This window comes from Xenia sp. Carnegie-2017, unplaced genomic scaffold (assembly GCF_021976095.1).
Source record: "Xenia sp. Carnegie-2017 unplaced genomic scaffold, XeniaSp_v1 HiC_scaffold_6, whole genome shotgun sequence".
Taxonomy (NCBI): Eukaryota; Metazoa; Cnidaria; class Anthozoa; order Malacalcyonacea; family Xeniidae; genus Xenia; species Xenia sp. Carnegie-2017.
Genome location: NW_025813526.1, coordinates 11,639,336 through 11,663,631, shown reverse-complemented (window position 1 = coordinate 11,663,631; position 24,296 = coordinate 11,639,336). Strand labels below are relative to the sequence as shown.

The 24,296-nt window shown below is 34.3% G+C and overlaps 1 protein-coding gene across 3 annotated transcripts; it reads right to left on the bottom strand.

Moving 5' to 3' along the window:
* Positions 1–159: 159 nt before the first annotated feature.
* LOC124457394 (methylenetetrahydrofolate reductase-like) lies at positions 160–24,296 on the bottom strand. Of its 3 annotated transcripts, none has more exons than XM_047007657.1 (11): positions 23,964–24,296; positions 20,633–20,838; positions 18,650–18,879; positions 15,600–15,713; positions 14,023–14,216; positions 13,176–13,373; positions 8,670–9,044; positions 6,812–6,994; positions 6,385–6,486; positions 2,639–2,755; positions 160–787 (listed from the first exon to the last, which is right to left on the bottom strand). In XM_047007657.1, exons 2-11 carry the CDS (start codon positions 20,827–20,829, stop codon positions 545–547), a joined length of 1,953 nt encoding a protein of 650 aa, XP_046863613.1. In that variant the 5' UTR covers positions 20,830–20,838; positions 23,964–24,296; the 3' UTR covers positions 160–544. The 3 variants fall into 3 exon arrangements, with proteins under 3 accessions (XP_046863613.1, XP_046863614.1, XP_046863612.1); XM_047007658.1 differs by lacking the exon at positions 23,964–24,296 and adding an exon at positions 21,251–21,355; XM_047007656.1 differs by lacking the exon at positions 23,964–24,296 and adding an exon at positions 20,971–21,055.

The window sequence follows — 24,296 nt, the reverse complement described above, 5'->3', positions numbered from 1 at the left end:
ATAAGACACAAAACGAAATACAATAGTTGACCTTTGTACCCATTGCGTATTTACTTTTTTGTACAATACACTTTCTCGGTGATAATAGAAGATATATGTTGACATCACCTATGAAAAAACGAGCAAGTCGCAAATCGTTAATTTTAACGGTTGAAATACTTTTCTCATTCTTACCATCACTACTTTATTGCAGAATTCATTATATTATTTACAACTGAGTAGAACTGCTGATATGTGTTCGGCAGGCCACATTTATTAAGGGATGAAATAATTTTAAGCAAGGATTGGAAATTTCACCCATAAAAGATTCAACTCTTTATTGAATGATTTTCTTACAATAATAGTTATGAGACAAAAATGTACTGTTGCCATTTTACGTCTCGTTTATTTATACAATGGAAATTTTAAAAAATGTCAAAGTGAAACTTTTTCCAATCATATTTTTATCGCATCAACTCGCCCTCTAATACACATGTATATTAATATCCTTTCTAATGAATCGAGATAATTGAACTTATTGATAAGTCAGAAATGAAATAAAGCGTTAATGAGTATCGGGCAAAATGCCGTTCGTAGCCCCAACTACAGTTGATTGTTTCACATTTGAATTCAAACGTTCGATGGTTTTCTTTATTGCTTCAAACAAACAATTGCCTGCAACATAGTCATTGTCAACCAAATTGACGAGAAAGTACTCATCGTGAATTTTATCGATTAAGTCACGTGACTTTGATCCCTCTGGATAGAGTCGCGCCCATTGGTGTTTCCACAAGCCAAACGCTTCATCCTTTTACAAAAAATAAAAAGAAAACACTCAATTTCGTAAAGGAAACACACGAGTTTGACTATTTGCAGCGTTTGAAAGGACAATACAAATGATGTTAATATTTCGAACAACAATATAGATAAACCGATTATCTTAACTACAAGAGCATTCCAGGGTAAAAACACATTAAGCTTAATAGAAACATTACACCAGCAATAATTTGTTGATGGAATCTTCCGGTCCAAATCATATTAGTAAAGTATAGATGCTTTGTCAGGGTTAGAAATTTCTTGGATTTTTCTAACCATATTGCTCTTCATCGTGCTGCCGAGAATCGGGTAAACGACTACGTTTGTGACTTCATTGCATTGCAGGGTTTTGTAACACAGTTAATCAAGAATATTTGATGTTTTTCAAGGGTGAATTGGATTTGAGAGCATCTAGCTCTAAGAGTAAGAGTTTATATGAGTTGCATAAATTATACGGAAGCAGGCGAAGTTCAGTTCGAACCTGGAACTGATTGCCATTAAAAATATATTAACATGATATTCTAGAATTTGCTAATTGAAATCAAGAAGTTGTTAACGTCACAAAACAACCTCGACATTTACATGCATAACGAAAAGTTCAGGCTTCCATGATAAACTACAGTATAGAAGCTGAACATACAAAGATCCATAGCACAAAATCCATTGTCACCATTTACACAAATCGACTTGTTCACAATGTTATTTGTTGCGAATGATAACTTTGTGGTAATTGAGGTAATATTGCGCTCTTTGAAACGAGAAACCAATACTGCATTATTTTCAAAGAAATACACTGGCACGTACGACTTAGAAACACGTGATGAGATCATAGAGCGACCGCTGAGCCGATTTGCCGAAGCACGAAGAAGAACAACATGAAGTCAAAAATCAACGGAATCGCTAAGTTTGATAAACGATTTTCTTTACTAAAATGATTTGGACCGAAATAATCCAGGTACAGTGTATTTGTGGTACGATCGTAGAATTCCTTTTCAATGGAACTCGAAAGTTATCATAAAAAAGCAATTAAACACGAAAATCTTCTGGTAGTTAAAGGATTTAAAGTGCAGTAACACCAGCTTACAATACATCCTGATATATTTTGTCCATGGAAAAACACATTAACGTTCTTTCAGTTTTATATAAAAACAAGATACCTGTCAGGCGTCACTTGGGTTACTCGAGAACCGCCTTAGGTTATATATTTGCGTATTATAAGTGTTTACAAATAGTACAACAAACTTCACGGCAGTGCTGTCTTATTTACATTAAAGTAAATCGAGTGTCATTATTCGTGTCACTAATGACACGCGTGAAACGATTCATAAAAGATTTTGATTGGTTAAGGGAATTCGGGTCAGTCACGCGTAATTGATGTATTGTCGCAACAGTACGGAAAAATCCGAATTTTAAACTCGGGCTCACTTTCGGTAGCCCAAATGTAACTAGTTGTGATCAACGATCGTTTTGTTTCGACAAAAATATAAACCGCTTTGAAGTTATGACAAGAAAGTGATCAAAACAAATGACGCAAACAAAATGCACAAAGAAATATACCATCATGCCATTTACTTTGATGGTATTGGAAAATGCCCGTGCTAAGTAAAAAATTAAAATGCATGCGTGTAGCTTGGCAAGTCTTGTGTCGTAAAAATACAAAATACGTTTAGCGAACAACCGAAAGGCAAGTCGAAACGAACATGATGAAAACAAAAATCAAGATACATACGAAGTAGTTTAAGGCAACAAACCATAGCTCCGTTTTTATGGCTTTACATAGTCCATATTAAGTGTGCTAAAATCACTGATTGGCAATTACTCTCTACCTATATGGACGAAATACCTTCCAAATTTGAAAGCTATCAGGATCAACCACCGTGGGTTGAATGATTTCTTTTCCTGGAAATACTCCCCAAGTAACAGCAATTGGTGTTAGAGTACTTGCTTCATCAACCTTGCCCTTAAAAAGATAATTGGACAGTTTTAAAGCTTAGTATCTAATGAAAATATCATTTAGCTAACAGTAATTAATTGCAGCATTAAACTGATTTGACGTACTAGCGATCCAAGAATAGTGCAAGGTTTGAAACACAAAAAAACCGCCTTTTAACTAGTAATTTCAATGAACCATGAAATGTTTCATACATTTATTTCATTTCTCCGCCATGTTTTGAAATGTTTTGAATGTACACGAAGTACAAACACGAATCTCGCAAACAAAGAAAATTACTCGCGGGATTAAGTTTGTTCACGCCTTTCAAAATCAGCATGAGCAGATGACGTATACGTCATTCAAAGATTAAAATGTATCATGACGCAAATATTCATTGACTTCATGGAAAATAAAAACATTCCTAATAAACTTGTCGCAACAAATAGTTTAAATAACCAATTGTTTTTCACGATTTACATGAAATCAATTATATTTTTTGCAAAAGCGTAATGTCTATGATTGTGTTGCTGTGTATTGCCTACATTGGCTGTACGCAAGAAGGCATGCCTGACTTTCAAAATGCAACTGTTGAAAGAAGCTAAAGGTAACGAACAACACGCCACGACATTGCGCAGTCCCTCGACATACGAATAGAGGTCAGTTTCCATCGGTCACAATTTATTTGAAAAAATCAATTGAGCATGCACAGTCCACTCAACCAACTGTTCGAGTTCGTGGTCATGGCGAAGACCAACTGCATCAACTAGACCTAATTTTGAACTAAATAGTCAAAATTTTTCAGAGAAATTATACACGCACGGGAAGACTGTTCGAGCATGAGCAGTGCACTTGATCAAATGTTTGAAACATTGGGTGCTATAACACCTGGAGGGAACAAGGAGCCTGGACCAGGTTGTCAAAAACAACACAAACAATAGACAACTGGTATTATTACATCACATAACGCAAAGCGCGCCTTTTGGTCTTAGTATTCACGCCATGAGCCACGCACATGAAAACATTGCAATATGGCCACTAGCGAAAGTGAGTTTACTGCTGTTCTTAGTCACGTTTCTGAATCAAGACGTACGACTGAAGGCCCTAGTTCTTTTGAGAACTCTTGCCCTAGTCTTCAGGAGACTTCTAGCTCAGAAAGTTGCGGAGAATCTAGGCTAGACAATATGTCGTCAACAAAACGAAAAGTGGGTAGTGGTGGATTTACATGTTGTGTACCTGGTTGCTTTTTAAACAAAAAAAAAAAGAAATCCTGAACTTTCTCTTTACAATTTCCCTGGAGGTCAAAGTAGGGAGCACATAGATCTTCGAAAGAAATGGATCAATCCTATTTCTCGAAAGGATTTTATTGCAACGACCGGCCACTGTGCATTTTCAGGTTTCAGCTATTGATTTTCCAACCTCATTTTTTATTCAATTGTAAAAGTTTAGATATTTTATCATTCAAAGTAGCGAGCTCTTCGTTCCTTTCGTCAGCATCAACGATGGCCTCATCAGCTTGTTAAGGAGGTTCGATGGTGTGGTGTCATTGTCAATTTAAGTTTAAGTAAACAATCTGGTTTCACGCGTTTTGTAATTCCAACAAAAAGTTTCCTAATTCTTGCTTTTTCAGTAGGCCATTGTATATTGTGTAAACTGATCAGGCAAAATAAAAAAATAAAATATTCCTCATAAATTGTTAAAACTGTTATAAAAGTTCATTAATTACATCCCTCAATACACCGACAAAGCAAAATCCATGCGGATTTTTATATAAACATTTGCTGTTGTTCATATTATTTAAGAATGTGTTTTAAGCATTTACTCAAAAATTTATAATTGCAAAACTTTGCCTCCTTAAGATAATGATCATTTCAGAGTTCTTCATCTGCACATATTGAAATACAAAGAACAAAATTAAAAACGTACTCATTCTTGAAGTTTACTCAACATTCACGTTTGAACTGTTTACACAACAGAAAACTCCACTGTCTGGTTTATTCAATTACAAGGCCCACGACTTCAAATACAACGCTTTTCGAGAAAAAATCGGGTGTTCCAGAGTACTATCCTTTACACGACTGACATTCAAGTGTTACAAAATTTACAACAAAGACAATAATTTTTTTTCAGATCTTGCAAAATAGTCAAAAGAATAGGACCTTGAAAACTTCCTTTATAAACTTTAATGTATTGACTAACGACATTAAATCACGACGTACATAAATTATATTCACACACCTTCTCGAAGATTACACTATGTATGAATTGTTTAAATTTCCTCCCTTCATCAAAATATAGCAAAGGTACTTAGAAACTTTCCACAGAAAACCATGTCAAAACGAAATTTGAAAAATAAAGCAAAAACGAACTTCCAAACTTTTTCACTGTCGTATTAGTTCAACTTAATTCTAGCAGCTACTTGAAGGCAATACCAATTGACATTTGATATGGAGGAATTAAGAAATTACAAAGCTTCGGGCTTGGTTCGTAACACATAACACTTTGGTTAGGCAAAAACAATGATAAGTCAGGCTGATGATCAAAGCAAGCCTTGATAATTATAGCTCAGTTTATTTGTTAGTCGAAGTAAGGTTTTCTTGAAAAAAAATTTTTTATTGACAAAAATGCTGAAGTGAAAGCCAACCCGTAAAATCAGAAAGGACGATAAAGAAAGAAAGCTTCGCGTCAGGTTAGAAAATGCCGTGTAATAAACCTTTTATTTACTATGCTTTCTTGGTCTTCACAGGAATATCGGACCTCTGAGTTTTTGTTCAAGCCTTGCCTGTACAAAACGGGATAGGTCTGTACAAAAAAACTTCGGTCCGACATTTCACAGTAACGACCTCGAGCTAGGTTAATAAGGGTTATTAATAATTACTAGTTTCAACAAAATATATAATCAGTAGGTTCTCAAAATGACAGCCTAACATAGAATTTTCAAAAGAGTAATTGCAAAGAATCCTTAATATTGCCTAGCCATCGAAACTCCCAACACTTCTCATAATAAAATTTATATTACCCTGTAAAATTATACGCATCTATAGCTCATATGTGAAGTCTCGTGTAAATATATATCGCTGTATCTGAAGATATCACATAAGTTATGCAATACAATTTAATTAATTAAATAATGTAACATAAAATTAAATGTCATCAATCTCCTTTCCCACAATTCTTTGCAAAAGCTGTATTGATTTCAAAATCATTTTTTATCCATGCAGTAATATTCAAAGCAAACATACGCGCTTTCGGCCAGGCAAATCATTGCATGATTACCAGTAGTCTGCGGATTGCTAATAGTCGGTGAATTTTAAACAGCTAAAGAATTTTACCTAATAACACTTGCTATGCACATATAAAAATTTGATAAATCAGCAAACCGCATTTGAAATAATACATAGTTTCATATTTGTAAATGTAGATCGTCCAGGTTGGTATAGTCCTGAGAAGGACTGTTTTCGTTGTTGTTGACTGACGTTTTGACAATCTTAGCGTTAGTCATCTGGGAGTCAAATGGTTGTCGAAACGTCAGTCAACAACAACAAAAACAGTCCTTCTCAGGACTATACAACCTGAACGATCTACATCTACAAACATGTAACGATACTCCCGGGTTCTAACCATTTACTTTACATAGTTTCATAGTTAGTTTGACTTACTGCATAGTCAACCACGTGGTAGCTCACGCTAGGATAATCACTCTTCAGGATTTTCAATAATTCAAATACAACTTCTTTTCGAGTAAAAAACTCCAGGTAAGCCTAAAAACAAATTAAAGGCATGTGTTTGAAAATATTGCACAAACATGTTACATTTGGTTACATTTAGCGCTGATTAGCATCATAAATATTGGAATTCTCGTTAACTGGGATAAAACTTTACAACATTTTGGTGAGAAAGCTTCAATTACAACAAACTGAGATGAATGAATTACATCAATTTACTAGAACTGTGTGATTTGAAAAACATAGTTGACAAACTATTAGACCAAACGAATTCTGAAAAAACTATGTCATATGAAAACCAGACTACAGTTTTATACATTTCCATTGTAAAAATCCCATAAAAGTACATAATAAAACATACTTTCTGGTAAACATATCCACCATCTCCACCCCAACCAAAAACGGGATCATTTGATTTCGCCGCGTTTACATGAGGTTGGCTGTTGATCGTAAGTACTCCGTTGCGGTTTAAATCAACAAGATCGTGACAAAGCTGCGATGTTTCTAAAGCTAATTCATCTTCATTCCAAGGAAGCATAGTTACCTTCGAAAAATAAATATGTAAATTACAAAACAGTATGATGCAGAATCTAAAATAGAAAGTTTTAGCTTGACGTTAATGTTAAGTAGGAGAAAGTCATGTCATCATTGCTTTGCAGTTCCAGTTCAAACGCCAAGAATTCTTAGTATTTTCAGACTAATAATGCACAATTCTATTTGAGCTTACTACGTAATTATGCCTTCTATTGCGATCAATTGGCAATAAAAACAATAAATTTAAGCTAACGACAAGCTTTAGTTGATGTTTGTCTTTATTTCGTTAACGCCAAGCTATAAATTTCCAAGTCTTTAACGTCAATGAGCTAATACCATTTTCTTCGTACTTGAATGAGGTAAAACATGTGTAAAATGGACATTACAAAAAAGAAAGTCTAATGTCATTTTAACTAAAAATTTTTGTTCAATGAAAATGTAATAGAGCAAGACGTCTAGCAGGCGTACACATAGGCTACTCGAGAGCAGTGTTTGGTCATATTTGAATTTTATATAAGGGTTGCCCAAATAGTACAATGAAATTCAACGAAATGCAAGAGGGACCACTTTGCCGAATATTGGATGTACCAAATGGCAGTCTACTGAATACTGGTCAGGAAAAAGGAAAACCAGACACCTGATATTAGGCCTATTCACGTTTTATTAGTCGAAAGCGTGTCACGTGAAGAAATTGAACTGTTTTCTCGAAAGCAGCTCAAGAATGAGATAAATTATCGACAGGTCAAGAATACAAAAACTACGGGCGCCGTCATGTTAAAATGCAAGCATTGCCCAACTTCGGTCAGAATCTGATCTCGATGAAGAAAGCGCGGAAATTTTTCTATAGAATTCTTTTTGCATTTTATTCATATATACTTTGAGTATTTATTTCGTTTTATTTACGTTGCTGTCAGTTTTCTCTTTGAAAATTTGTATCTAACAAAAAATTTTTTTAATGAAACAAAACAGTGTGTTGTGTTTACCCTCGACCGCCGTTGTTAAACAAAACACGCGGTGTTAACGTCTTTCCAAATAACAAATGTTTCTAACTATATGCATAGATACATAATTTCGCTAGGTTGCAAATATGTCAATTTGGACACAACCCCCTAGCTGAGATGGAGTGATATTAAGGTACAAACTTATGTTTCAAGTAAAAAATATTCTGCATTCTCATTCCCTACGCTGCAATCTCTCATGTGGCAATATAGCTGTGAAATGAATCCTGTATCATTTACGTGTCACTCGCACGAAACATTTCAAGAAAGGATTTTGATTGGTTCAAAGACTTCAGGAAAATCAAAGAAAATACAAGAACAAAAGAAATTTAAATTTTTGTTATAATTTACGTTTTATCTCGGAGACGTTTGTGAAAACTCAAGAGCAGATGCAAACCCTCGACCTTCACTCTCCTGTTTGTACTTATCGGCTGTACAATCATGCATATAAAAGCAGGTGCAAACACATTAAACATCTCGCTTACAGTTTTACTTAGCAAATGCGTTTAAGATCAATTTATGCTGAATCACTCAAATTTTAAACGTCGTTAGATTTCAAAGGTAAGCAGTTTTTTATGCATGTTTTGTTTTATGCAAAAACAAAATATGTCGAACGTATTTTCACAAGCATTGGACTGCTCAATAATTGCGAAATAATGCGTGTTAAAAGAAAAATCAACGACAAACCTTTTTCCCATATATGTTGTTCTCCCCATTTATGTAGCATACAAAAATATCGCTCACATCTTCGACCGAGTTTAACTCTTCACCCCACATTTTTAAAAGGGTTTCCTTCTTCATTCTGTTTCGTAGGTAAAACAAGTGATAGTCACAAAGATCGCCAAACGATGCGGCAGCCGAATCTCCCCAGCGACTGTTGGGGAATTCGTCCCACTCAGCCGTGCGATGAATGTAGCTCTTGAAACGTGATGCCCAAAATATTGGACGCACTTCCTCCTTACTACGTTTAACGTTTGCGCATGTTTTCCAGGGTAACGACCGCGCAGATAGCGGTTCTGTAGACCAAAGGCTTGTATCTTTCAGTACTAGAGTGGTTGCAACCTGTAAATGAATATCAATTAGTACATTGAGCAACAATAATAATAGATTCAGCAACATGTTGATCTGAGTGAGAAAAAAACGTTATACATGTAAGTATTTCATACGCAATGCTATTTTTGCTAAAACTTGGCAAAAATTATAGCTATCTTCGGCAGCAGCTAGATTTACACGAACAAAACAAAAATTATCCAAGTTAACTTCTCCCTATTTTAATCGCGTTTCGTATTTGTAAAACTATAGAGTTAAACACACGGCACAATGTTCAATGGAGCGAGCCTTCAGTATACAGGATGTCTACCCCTAAAACAAAATAGAACCCGCATAGTAAAGGAAAAGTACTAAGTGAGCTGCCAGTAGCTTGTTTACTCTTCCTTCTAACCAACACAATGTATATAACTTGTATCTGTTGGAGTGCATTTCAGCGGACACCTTTAGTCATACTGCGGAGGAGTGCATTTCCGCAGACTCCTTTAGTCATACTGCGGAGGAGTGCATTTCAGCGGACACCTTTAGTCATACTGCGGATTCTATTTACATGGGAATAAACAATAAAGAAATATACATCCACAATTATGGCCGACAAGAATTAAGTTTACGATCCTCTTTGTCAAAAGGCAGAGTGGGATATGTGTGGATCACAGTATAGTGAATATGTAATAGAGCCACTTCATTTAAGTTTTTCGTGTCACGCATGTCTTATTACGCATTTCATTTCCATAGTAGCAGCCAGTCAATTGGTTTTTCTTTATACAAAGAAATGATGAAATGGCTAACCGCAGCCAGTAATCTAATTAAATCTACCGCAGCCAGTTGCACACGAAGTGGAAGCGCTGGTCACTGGAAAATTCACTACATGGTCGACCTTTCTAATAGTCACACCTTACGTAATGAGCTGTGATCGAAGCCACTCTATTTGAAAATTTTTGTGTCGCGCATATCTTATTACGCAATGATTAACACAATGTCAACCAGTTAGTTGCATTTTCAAACCAATAAGGAACATTGAGATATATGGGTGTAGAAAATCGATAGTTGGAGAGGGGAGAGTCTCATATCATATATGCATGTTATGCAGAAGTAAATTCCTTTGAAATCCTTTGAAATAAATATGAGTCACCCTCCCTCCCGATTATCGAACTTTTTACGACCATGCAGAGATGGCAACTTGTAACTTCAGCCAGAAATCTAAATAGATATACAACATAAGGTCGAGAAGCAAAGCGAAATGATCCTACAATTTGTTTCTTAAACTGGGCCCTGTGGTTGTAAAAAAAGGCAATCACCAATTCAACAATACAATCAAAAGGCATTGTAATGAGTGCAGTGCCCATAAATCTTTTGTGCTTGTGAATATAAATTTTAGAACATGAAGTCGATGCCTTTTTCATACACCCTCTAACTAAAGATTGGCAACATGGGTTCAGCCTATATGAAGTAGTCCACTAAAAACATCAACCGGATAGGTGACAGTACAAGACTGACGTGGTAACTGGTAAACCTTACGCCGAACTAAATAAGCAAGAAGAAGCAAGTTGTTTTAGACATGAGAATGACTTACAGAATACAGTAAACGAGGGAAACACCTTCGACAAAACTCATTTGTGTTTTAAATTACGTGCAGCTTTCTATATGCCAATGTACCTTACGGCGCTTTGTCGTCCGTGCCATAAAAACTTCATACAAGAATTTTAGACAATAAATCATTCTACTCCACCTGGACCCTTATATCCTCACATAAACCTGCGATAAATATGAAGAAATTACCCGTTCAAAACAAAGTTTCCCTATTGTATATTCATGCAAGCATTTTATCCTGCTGTAACAAAAACGGAAACCAATGAGATCCAATTATGCATTCCTATGACCTTATCTCTCAATTAAATCGTTCAAACAATGGTCGACATGCAGTCATTGATAACAAATAAGAAGTCTTTTTATGTGTTTTTCGAAAAAATGTATAAGTCAGCGGAATTGGAAGCGAGATTATAAGTTGAACATAAGAAATGACGTCTTATTAATTCCTGGTATGTTGTTTCATAATATCTAAATAATAGTTTGTTCGCCCTGTCGAGTCACAGAAATTTTACTGTCATGCGTAAATTCTGTTTCTGTTTAAATTTTGTTAAGATGGCATTAAGTTTATACAGCATGTTGAGTTCGTCAGTTTGAACAACAATTTGAGACAACAAAATTGGCGTCGCCAAAGCGGCAATAAAAGCAGGATTTTGGCAGTAATATGACAAAAGAATGTTTGATTTCTAATTACAAGAGTAAATATCTGGTTAGGTAAACAATAAACGCAAATTATAACGGAAGCAGCCAAGGATAATAGAAATTTAGCAGCTTAATATAATATTCAAAATACTTTCCTAAGAACGCTGTTTATGAATTTCGTAAGAATGAAAGTGTGCGAATCGAAATGCTTACAAAGTATTTTATGACGTAGCTACTAAACAAATCAAGGAATGATCTATTATATGTTCAGAGTAGCATGTAAATCACACCATTCAGCTAACAGATTTCAGAAAGCTACAAAGTACAAACAGCTTTACAAAGTAAAGACGCAACTATAGTTGTAATTCGAGAATCATCATTCATATTCTAGAATGTGCCGATTCAAATTTTAGCCCACGTAATGAAGTACAGAGGTATATGTCGATTTTTACCTTTTCCAAGAGCCTTATACATTCAACGTTCTGTCAGTTTTGTTTTGATGGCAACAAGTGAGGCAAACATTAGACTTCACGTGATAACGGATAAATTTCATTGAAGTGAATTTTAAAAATTTTAAATACTACATGATATAAGCATAAATTTGTACAATACTTTAGTCACGCGCGCAATGTGTGACAGGTTTAATCAAGTTTAGAACAAGTTTCAAACAAGTTCACAAAGTGTTTTGTTTATTGCAAGTTTGGTTTATTTACTATATATTTGGCAACCGTTTCAATCCCGCTGTATAGCTTGTAACAAAGCAAGATCGCTGTGTGGATGTAGGCACAAAACACACACAATATAAAATTAAAATCACTATTTACTAAACTAGTTACTAGACATATAATTTTATGCAAAGTTGCTAGGCATTTAATTATATGCACTGCAAACATTGCAAATACGACTTTCGATAATGTTGAGCAACAGTGTGGACAACAATTTTGAAATATTTATAAATAAAACGAACATTTAAATATATGCACGTCTTTTGCCAAAAGCAACTGAACTGTATGAAAAGTGGCAAGAAACGCCATTTTTTGGACAGCCATAACAACAGTGCAAAAAATCTTCTAATTTTCTTGTTAATTTTGTTGGCTGAAGGCAGATATATGAGAGCAGACTGAAGGAAGTTTAGCCAATGATGCAAAAATTTGCCTTGTACTACAAACTTGAAGACTATAAAATAAACATCATAAGCAGTTGGATCGCTAAAGAGGAAAGATGCAGTATTGTAATTTCAAAAAGAAACACATGCCATTGATAGTACTCTTAAGAAATTCGCACAACTCCTCTGCCGTACAGGGATGCTGTAAAGAAAAAAGGAAAACAAAGAAAAACCACTACCTTGGAACTTTAGTTTTCAATTGAAGAAGCAGTACAATGACGCAGTGCCTCTGTTATCTGTTAAAGCACAAAAGACCTTGATGGGTCGTTGAAACATCAGACAACGACTGAAATACCAGTTCAGACAGCGCAGCATCACCGTCACAAAATGCGGTATAAGAAACACCAAAATAAGAAAGTGTTTATAATAGTGTACATATGCGTTCGTTGATACAGTTATCTTAAAACCTCCATGAACAATCGATCAAAGGAAGAAAGCTGTTTGGTCAGACGAATTGCCATATGTTTAAGGTACAACGATATAGTGAGGATTTGTTTGTTTGTTTCTATCGAGTTATGAAAGAACCCATAAGGACAAATTTTGCTTGTTTCATTATGAAAAAAACGAGGGCTCGTTCTTTGCATAGGCCTGGATGTATTCAATAATGCCTGAGATAGCAAAGATATTTTTGACTTCTTCGTTAAGCTACGACTCTTAACACCGCTTATTTTTAGTTCACAAAACGAATAAAGAGATTCTAAGTTCTAAACTAATAACAAAACAGTAAGTGCGTATGCAGACCTGAGGCTTACCTCTCTGTTTAATGTGTAGAAATGTATTCCAGGAACAACACCACTTGACAAAAGTTCATTGACCATTTTAACAGTATAATTGACGCCATAATTACGAATCGCCGAGTCGTCGTCTTTGATTGGTTGGATTGCGTCAACAATCTCTTGGGGAACACTCAACTTCGAGAGCTTTACCAAATGACGAAGAGAATCATAACTCTAAACAATATAAATAATTTTTCAAATACTTTATAGTCAAGGACGAATCGAGTATACGTATAGTTTGAAACAGTTCATTCTTGGAGAAAACCGCCGAGAGAGGAACGGGGACGATTATCTCCAGGGGGCCAGGCCCTCGGCCCTAACAGGATTCAGATTTGAGAGAAGACCAAAAATTTAGACAATCATGATTTAGACTTTCAAGATATGTTATTTGACATAGTACATGGCTTCTTAACAAACTTCAGATGCCTATAAAGTAAGTCATCTATATATTACAGATTTACTATTTGAACAAAATGAAAAAGTATTACATGTTTGTAAATGTAGATCGTCCAGGTTATTATAGTCCTGAGAAGGACTGTTTTTGTTGTTGTTGACTGACGTTTCGAAAGTATGAAAAAGTATGTCGTAGCAACTACGTAAACATGCATCGAAAAGACCTTAAAAACGAATAATAATCAATGACAATTTTACATCAATGTTTGAGCACACTCAAAATATTCCGATCAAATCAAGCAGATGTTCAATCACGAGTGCAATTGATATTAGTTTACAGCATTTGTTGTAGCTAATTACCAATTACTTACTAATTACTAAACTAATTAAACTAATTACTTAAGTTAATTTATAGAAATGCATAAATCACCTGTATAGGCATAATACCAGGGATGATTGGAACATTAATACCAATGTCGCGACAATCTTGAACAAAGCTAAGAAAAGTTTTTGCTTCGAAAAAAAGTTGAGTGATGATAAAGTCAGATCCCGCATCTACTTTCTCTTTCAAATGAACCAAATCTTCTTCGTAGCTCACGCATTCAGGATGACCTTGTGGATAACCTAATGAAATTCCAACAGTAAGACGCATTTTAAAGGACAATATTCAGCAGCAGCGTGGACTGGGCAGGAATTGATGATAATCTCTAATTTTAAAATCTAACAGAGTTTTCTCAGTTCATTGAACCAAAATACACGGAACGCTACCTGGGGAAAGAAATTAAAGACAAATGTTTGATGTCGGTACCAGTCTTTCTAAGCAACAAAAAACCCAGCCAAGAAATGTAACCATGTAAATAAACAAATCATGCCCGTACAACAAACGACATTGTACGTAAAACATATTTGGGGAAGCTATTGAGTATTTTTTGGCGGCCAATTTAACAAGAAAATACATTGATGATATGAGAAGTATAGTTATCGTTTATTATTTTTTCAACAAACTGTCTAAAAATACTTCTCCCGTACATGGAGAAGTTTGCAGTGATTTTTAACATTGTTCCAGACGTTCTTATAAGTGCTAAGAAGGAAGCAATTGATTTTAACGTTCAATATGATTAAATGCTATAGAATATAAATTAAATTACTCAATTCAAAGTCATACAAGTAACATGAAGTAAATGTACGTTGTCTATTTATCGTAATCGAGGCACGGAAAAATATTGTCAGAAGTGAATGATTTAGAACCCAATCCTCTATATGTCTAACAGGTGAGGCAAGGACGCAATGTTTAAAGCATTGGCGAATTACTAATTACAGAGCAAGAAAGCTGAAACAAAGTTATGGGCCTTAAAGTGATATCTACTTTCCTCCCACTAAATTCAGACTCTTCACGACGTTTGCGTTCCTAACGTAGCTTTGCTTTGTATTTCCCGACTTGTGTTCGTAACTCATATAGTGTAAACGATAAGGAAAAGCTCACTTTAAAGTTTAAAAGAAATTTTGAAAATCACCGACATGTTCATGGGAACTGGGAAAACTCACTACTTTACGAGCTCCGAGCATCGCGCATTTAAACAATAAATAAAACAAAAGCCATTTTTCCTCAAAATTAAATCGCTTGTAAGGGTTTTAACACCATAAGTAGTTAGATTATAAAGCACATTCATCTAGTCCGGAATGGTAAAAACAAAACATTAAAAAAGTCTAGATACCACTAGCCTCGAGAAAGCTCGTCCTGTAAGCTCTAGCCGACTCAGGCTACAAACAGCTAATAGGTTTAAAAATCCAATCCTAACAAACATCTTAGAAATTAAACCTAAACTATCAGCTTTGCAGCTGTATAAAAACTCAGGAAAAGCAGATATTAATATTCAAATATCGTCAGTTTTGCCACCTTTCAAGATGGCGGCTTGCTTCACTGGTAACTATAGAATTTTGGCGGAGTCAGACATCTAGTACAATGGGTTCTAGGTGATTGTTGGGAGTAAACTTTACTAAAACTACCTGCTACACATATTGTAAAATAATTTCCAAACTCCTGACGTATGTGCTTCACGAGATCAGTTCCGTATGCAAAACCACCTTCCATCATCTCAAAATCTTCTCCATGTGGAGGGTCTACGAAAAATTGTACGATATATAAATATATTTCATCATGTTCAAACATTACAAACAACAGCCTCTCTCCTCAGCAGACGCTTCGAGTCTCATGTGCCACACAAGCTATATCTTAGCGATGCATGACAACAATGCACCACCACGTAATTCCAGTGCCGCTGAAATTGAAACGCACGCGGAATCGAGGTTGAAGCCTTTGAAGAACCGCCCGCGTTCTAATTTCAGCGGCAATCTCATTACGTCGTGATATCATTGTTGTCATGCAGCGCTTAGATAGTTTGTGTTATACATGAAACTCGAGCCTCTGCGGAGGAGAGAGTACAAGAGCAAGTACTTGTTTAAGCTAATATACAAGGAAGTTGCTTTTTTTTCCTTTTTAAATGCAATGATTTTAAAATTCTTTTCAATTAATTATTATTGCATACAAAAGTTAAAATACAAAATAACATGCAATTTGGAAGCTAGGCGTTCGTGTACCCTTGAGTGAAATTTTCTGAAACTTTATTGACTTGGACAACACATGCTATACTTTAACACTATGTGCTCATATTGCTTTTAACCAAGTCATTTTGGTGCGCAAGATATTTTAAACACAAATCTCATCCAAAAAATAGTTATTAATTACAACAACTTTACTGTTAGATATAAAATAAAACATTATCCGAAAAAAGATTATTCAAAATTTACATGATGAATCATGGGAATTCATAGCTTTTCATGTACAAATATGTAGACCAAACTACTGATAATCCGGCATTTCCATGACAGAAAATGTTTGCAAGTAAAAATAAAACATTAATAAAACATTATCAGAATCAACATTAAGTCAAAACCAAAACAATTTGACAATTTGACAACTGCACTACTTCGTCAGAAATAAAGCCGAAATAAAACAGTTCAAGTAGCTACAAAGAATACGTCGATTGTACTTGAGGATAATCTGTATTCATCGTGTAAACGACAATAAAGTCGAAGCAAATTTAAAAAGTTGAAACAAAAGTCTGTGCTCAAGCTGCTAGACACCTGTTATGACAAATGTGTTGCTTGACAAATATTTGAACATTCTCGTCTTCACCGTGTCAAAAAAAGGTGATATTTATTATAATTTACAATGTATAACTCTCGGATTCAATGTGCCATTCAGACAAAGTGTATATTTGGAGATACGTATAATTAATACTGTGCCAATCTATGTATTGTTATTTGAGAAAGTTTGATTATAAGATATATTATTTACAAGCATAGCTTTGTGAAGATATAATTTTTTAAAGGCAAGTGACAAATATGCATTCAATGTGAATGTGATGCAACAATGATCAAATTGTAATCTGCTTGCTCTTTTGTAGCTTTGTATTTGTGAAATAATATTAGTAGTATATTGTTACATATCCCTTGTTACATATTCATTATTATACACTAGAGTCTTAATGCTTGTAAGTCTCATCACTATGTAAGATTACACTAAAATTCAATTGATTTATATTTGGTCAAAAGAGCATTGCAACTGCCATACAGCAAATATGTGTTGACATGTTTTGCTAGAGTTTATTTTACATGCATAGTTCATAGTTAATAATTATACAAGTTCGCATTTGTTTCATTTTTTTGGTGTGTATACATAACAAATACAGTAGATGATATACATTTTACAGTCAATGTTGTTTGTGGTGTTCTTGTATGTAAGGCAATTTATGTTGTATGAAAGCTTTTACTACTGTAACAGTTGTTTGAAAAAATTGTTTGTAATAATTAGTTAATTATACCACAGGCTAGTACCCAGATTCAAATAGAAAGAGTTGTAGAGCCATTTCCATAAATATATATACTTTGCAAAATGCTAAATTATGTTCACAAAATGTTGTAATATGCATTGATACCATGTAGGTAAAGCAATTAATGAAATGAGACCTAATGATTCATATATAGATGAAAAAGTTTGTAGTAAAGTAAATGGTTTGAACCCAGGAGTATCGTTACATGTTTGTAAATGTTGATCGTCCAGGTTAGTATAGTCCTGAGACGGACTGTTTTTATTGTTGTTGACTGACGTTTCGACAACCTTAGCAGTAGTCATCTTCAGAGTCAAAAATGATTAATTAATTATTACAAACAATTTTTACAAACAACATTTTTGACTCTGAAGATGACTACCGCTAAGGTTGTCTAAACGTCAGTCAACAACAACAAAAACAGTCCTTCTCAGGACTATACCAACCTGGACGATCTACATTTACAAACATGTAAAGTTTGTAGTGGTCAGGTTTACTTTTGCCATTGCATATTTAATATTGTGCTTATAAAATACTGCTTATTAGAATACATTCTATCCAGGCTAATTTTGTCAGCATCTTTATTTTCTGGAAGTGCACATTATTGATATTCATGTTTGTGTCGAATAGCACAACTATGTATGCAGATACATTAATGATTTGATTGGTCAGAATGGAGGTGGATGGCAGTAATGAATTTAGATGGTGTACAACTTTAGCTTATTCTTAAACGTTGTAACTAAATTGCTTGAAAAGACAAAGGGCTGTACATATTGGATATATATATTTATTCTAACGAGATAAAAAGAAAATGTACATTCTGGACATGCTTTTAAAGATCTGAAATTAATTGGACAAAACTGTTTGGCAAATCAATTTTTACGTGCAAAAGACAAGAATAAATAAACGGTTATTTCTATATGATTTGTTGTAAACAGTTTTTGTAAAATTGACTAGCAGGCGTCTCCAAAAATCACAGGAAATAGATTTCGGAATTTTCTGTGTGTGTGTGTGTGTGGGGAGGAGCGGAACGCTAAGGTGTTAAAATTTCTAGATCTGCCCCTGACCCCGGCGACCACTTTTTTAGTTTTATCACAAATGACGTCATACCCGTGTACGTATAACTGTATAGACAACGGTTAAATGTTATCTATTTGTTAAATGTACCTCCTCTTAATGCCAGGATATTTCTAATGCCCATGGACTTCGCCTTATGTAAATGTTTGGTAATTGTCTCTTTTGTTTCACCAGCACACGTCATATGTAACATGATCTCCACGCCGCAGTAATTCAATGCAGCACCCGCAATATGCATTGAGCTTGTCTCCTTATCTCCACCAGGATCTCCGGCAGGATGCCATGTGATATCACAGAACAGGGGAGAGCCATTAGAAAATCTACAATGAAGTTATATTAGCCACATTGTCGCCATACATGGAATTTTTTTGATCAGATTTGATCTGATGAGCTTAGACCGTTCCGCCTGCTGTATATAGCGCGAAAGTACAGAACAGGGGGAGTGGTTAAGCTTATGCTACCAAATCTGAAAAAAATAGTTCCATATATAGTCACACTGATTAGCCGTTACATGAATTCTACCACTCATTTATAGGTACTCAAACAATGCTTTATCTATATGTCTTACGTGTATATGTTATACAACTATAATTCGTTGGCTTACGCGCGCAGAGTTTGTGTCGGTCCTGTTTTTCTGCATTTCGTGCAACAGCAGATTATAAAATAAATGTTAGCACAACACTACCAAAACCTATGCCAAAACAACAATGGATTAACAAGTGAATAAGTGTGATTACAAACCTCATAACCAAATGTGGTAGTAAGTCCTTGGAACTGCGTGGTTGAAAAATCGTGTTTTGAAAAATCTTATGCACGTAATATGGCAACAACCTTTACACGGCAAACAACGAGAGTCGAACAATTTAATATCAGATTTCAAAAATCTCTCAAGACAGCTGACTGCAATTCTTAGACTTAATCACGTTTGTAATCAAGATTGGGAATACAGCATGCAAGTACATAATGTACTAGTTTTAATTTATAACTGAATATATATATTGTACTAGGTTTAAAATATAACTAAGTCACAGGCATTTCATGAAATGTTACAACCCGCTTTTTGCAAAGGTAAAGAGCAGTGATAAAAAATAGGAAGAATCTTATGAAGGTTTTGGCCTTTTCCAACGACAGATTTGACTAAAATCAAATTTCTTTTTTTCAAGTACCAAAATTATACAGTGAAATCTTGCCTTGTCATGCCTTACGAACATCCAGCTAATACTGACCAGATATCGTGCCGACGTATTTTAAAATCAGAGTGACATTTTTAAATTAGAGTGACAATATTTCGTGTCTTTATTATGTCTTCCTTAACAAATCAGTTAACCTTGATTAAATTAGTAATGATCAAACTCAACGAAACAAAATCGAAGTCAAACTAAACTACAGCTTGGAAAATACAGAGTTGGATAATGGAAAAACAAGATTCTATTTTTTTTTTCGCACACGTCGCTACTCAACAACATGGTCGCAAAAAAGCTTACAAAACATGTGCTGCTAAGGACAAAATCACGCATTCACCGTAGAGGTTTTCGCAATATATTTTATTGATTCATGTTGAAGAGTTGACATCCACAGTTAGTAACAACTCTCCTCTTGCAGTCTGCTTGGCACTACGTACCGTATAATGTTCTCCCTCCCTTCTTAATGAATTAATATTTTAATACACTATCGTACTAAAGAATAACAATTTCCTGCATGCAAACGTGTATATGAACATTTAACTAAGTATCAAACTATAAAAAATGCCAAACAGGGTCAGCGTGTCGGTAACAACATGGCTGAAACTGTGATGTACGCATGACTTACTTACAGCGGTAGAAGCGCCATAAAGTTTTCGAAGTTTTCGCATTTTTTTTCTGGTTTAGCAGGGGAAAAAACAGGGCACAGACTCAACGAAAATTTGTTGCATATGCACTTTGTATACGCGTGAAAAGGTCGTGAAATTCTTTTTTTAAAAGAGAGCCTAATCTTCTAAAGAAATTAGCAGTGTACGAGTAGCGAACAAATAAAATTTCAAAGATAACCAACGCACTTGTTTCAAAAATTTAACCTAGTCCACTAGGTACTTACTTTTCAATCTTTCCTATCAAGTTCGCTGCGCCAGCCGGTGTTCTTGGCGGGAAAAATTCGAGCGAGAAAAACGGTTTTTGCAATTCTGTACTGCGATTTATTTTATCAATGAGAGACATTAAAATCCCCGGAGAGGGTGGCGAGGGGCAATTTCTCTTTGCGAGTGGTTCATTGTTCACAGTGTCTTGCACCATCATTTACGAAAGCTAAAAAAAAACAATAAATATTTAGTATATATATTTACTATCTTAAGAGAAGCTGGGTAATGAACAGTAATATCTTCGGAGATTGTGTTTTTATTTTAAAAACATTCCTCTTCTAACAAGAAAAAAATTAACTTATCCTTTCTTTAACTTCCAATAATATACGATATTTTATTTTTCGTATGTCTACCAAAACAACCACAGTCTATGAAAAGGCAGCCTTTCAACTTATTTTACACGTTGTAACTAAGCTTAAAAAGACATGCAAGCCTTTTGGCTTAAAGGACTTAGCATATTATCGCAATATTGATGACACAAACAGCAAATAGCAACAAAGTTATGAAATTACATTAAAATGAGTTAATTTCTGTTCGTGAATAATTACATTCAATGATACAAGTCCTCTCTTTCTGACCTTCAACTAACGTAGCTATAAACACTTCTTTCATGCTCCTTTATTTGCCTAATACTTTTTGTTCAATTGTTTGAAACCTTTTTAAAAGCTGTACAGTCAATGTTGGACTCTTTGCAAACAAGTTTTCATCTAAATTCAAAAGGATTAATTTTCAAAGGGCTTAACTAACATCGTGCGTTTCATGAGGCTAATAGCACGTGGTGAGATTTTATCAACAAAAAACAATGAATATTATCAAAGAAATAAAAAGAAGCTATTAAAGGTCATGAACCTTAAGATGAGTGATTTTAGAAGGTCTAAAAAAAAAAACATGAGTCTTTATCCAAAAAGTAGCAACGACTATCCAATAAGATCGCTTAAAAATAAAAAATCAACATCTAAGTTTAGCTGCCATATACGTATGTCAAATAAAATGGCTGGAAGGGCATTTAGTAATTGATAGAAGCTGGTCTACCCCAAAATTCTTGTTCAATGCAACTGGAAATTTTAAATACTTAAAGCAAAATTTACAACATGATTAAGTCAGACATCAGAAGTTTGATATATTCTTCCCGCCATTCGTTAAATGAAATAACGGATATTTACAAGCAAAATTTTAAGAATTTCATTGATACAAAATCAAGCATTTTTTAGTATGTAATTTAAAGGCAACAATTTTTCAATACAACTACAAATATTACAAAACGTCATTTAAATGCAAAATAAAATTCAGTTTTGTTCTGTATGGTATGCAATTTGCCAAATTCAAGTTACACGCAACTATAATTGTGTTGATGAATGAGTTTGTATAGGTAATAACACTGTTTCAAAGAGTGCAATTTGGGAAAAACATGCACGAGTGAGTTTTCAAAGACTATCAAATTGCATGAGTCCGAAGGACGAGCAATTAATACATGCTAATAATAGCAACTAATACAACATCAATATGCAGTTGCAGCAATAACATGTGAAAATTTTTTGATGAAAATGTAAAACAACCTTGAACTTATCTAATTTTAAAGTTATAAAAAGCCTCAGAAATTATGAAAATGACCAGTTCAATTCTTAGCAACATTTGTTGCACAACACAATCGTAATGGATCCACGTAGGGTAAGTCAAAAAACATTAAAAAAGACAATATTTAAAATTAATTTTAAATTTTAAATAAGGTGCTATATTGTATTCTGGCTTGCTCCAGATCCATTACAATTGTATGAACACCTGACAAGCTTCAATGTAAAAAATAAACACAAGTTAAAGTATTTGGATTGCCAAAATAAGATGATCATCAATAATGATATTTTTCTAGTAGTGGCATAAATACTTGGAAAAATTTGAATTCATGACAGGCCAAAATTGAAGTCCTTGTTCAACCAATGAACCATACAATGTCTGTCCTAAGGCAATGTCAATATAAATTTGTGAAATAAATTATAGCTGCTCAATTTAAATTCTAGGTATCATAAACACTATTGGTTATGTATCCAAGATTTAGGAGCAATAATCTATTTTGATGTACCTTGTTCCCTAGATCTGACACTGTGTTTAAGTATTTGAAAATAACAGTAATAGATGATTCAAGAAATCAGAACTTAAATGTGCTGCACTTTGGCCATACACAATTCAGCCAAATTTGTATTAAGCTGAAACCCTTGGAATGTCTGCTTAATACAGGATACCTGCGGAATACCAATGATTGTACAATGAATTTACATATAAGAATGCATTAGAAGATACCATAAATCAAATATTCATGAATTTTAATCATACATAATCAAGTTGAGCTTTATGGAATTAGTTGTAGTCTTGGATTTGAAAATTTGCTAAAAGGGAAATTTAAGAACTGCATTTAATCGGCTGAATAATATATTCTAATTGGTATTTTAGTTGTCTGGCTCTAAGAATAGACAATCATTAGCCCCAATAACAAAAAATATTTGTCACTTATTGTGCCTTATTTGAAAGCATACTCTATCCGAGATACAAAGGCAAATGTGACACAGAAAGAAAAATAGAAATTTTGCTAATTCCTTTGAATGCAAGTACAAAATCTTACTGAATTTGACATGGCAACTAATGAAACACATGACAAATTCTACAGATAAAAATCCCTAGTTATACTGAAATACTAACATATAATAACGTATTACACAAGAAGTCTTGACACATTGCCAAGCAGGCTCTTTTAAAACAAATACCTTACTGATTAATTTAGCTACATACATAGTCAAATTATGAACTGCTTATAAAACACATGGCTCAAGGCTCAATAAATTCACATGTCTCAAGCAAAACTTCACAAGATATGCTAGTGTGACAGCAGTAATGACAATATAACATCAACTATCAGCTTTGAAACTATCCTACAGGCCCTACACTGGCAGGCTGAGTTAAATACCCAGCAAATAATTCATCATACGATTGCATAACGATTGAAACATTACGTTGGACGAATTTAAAAATTAAACGGTCGATTGAATTCGTAAACAATATTGTATTTTATGATCATAATAATCATATGTTTGCAGAAAAGAAATACATTTGTGAAGTAGCAGATATACTTGTGCAATTGAACTTCCGTTTCCTATTCTAAGAACAAGTTTTTAACCAGTTTAAACTAAAGAAATACAAGTTTGTGTGTTCATCTCACACACTAGTCTGTTTTGCCGGCATCAAACAATAGAGGACTTCACTTCTTAATTTACTCTGGAAAATTGGCCGCTGTTAGCTTACCTTATCGAATGCAAATCCGAATGTTTCATAAATACCGGGCCAGAAATAGCTAAATGTTCAAAGGTTCCTTTGTTGTAACGATGTGCCGATGTCTCCAGGTTATTAATACACGTGTAAATCATCGTATCACCATTACTGCATGATCATTGATCATGTTACAGTGAATTCACAGGCTACTGGAATAGAACTGATATTTTAAAATTATCGAACTAAATTCGTCGGTGTGATAGAAATCCGGTTTCACAATGTTAAGCTATGTATTTCATAGGTAAAGGAATTTCTTTTCTCCGTCAAAATGTTTTATTACGAATGCTATCAAAATCCTCGTAAATA

What these genes read in the sequence shown, in the direction of transcription:
- LOC124457394 (XM_047007657.1), bottom strand. Translation starts at nt 20,829, where the DNA reads ATGATGGTGCAAGACACTGTGAACAATGAACCACTCGCAAAGAGAAAT. An exon ending in TATCCTGGCATTAAGAGGAG is followed by an intron (nt 15,714 to 18,649) that starts GTACATTTAACA and finishes AATTTTTCGTAG; the next exon opens with ACCCTCCACATGGAGAAGAT. An exon ending in ATAGCTTTCAAATTTGGAAG is followed by an intron (nt 788 to 2,638) that starts GTATTTCGTCCA and finishes TTTTTGTAAAAG; the next exon opens with GATGAAGCGTTTGGCTTGTG.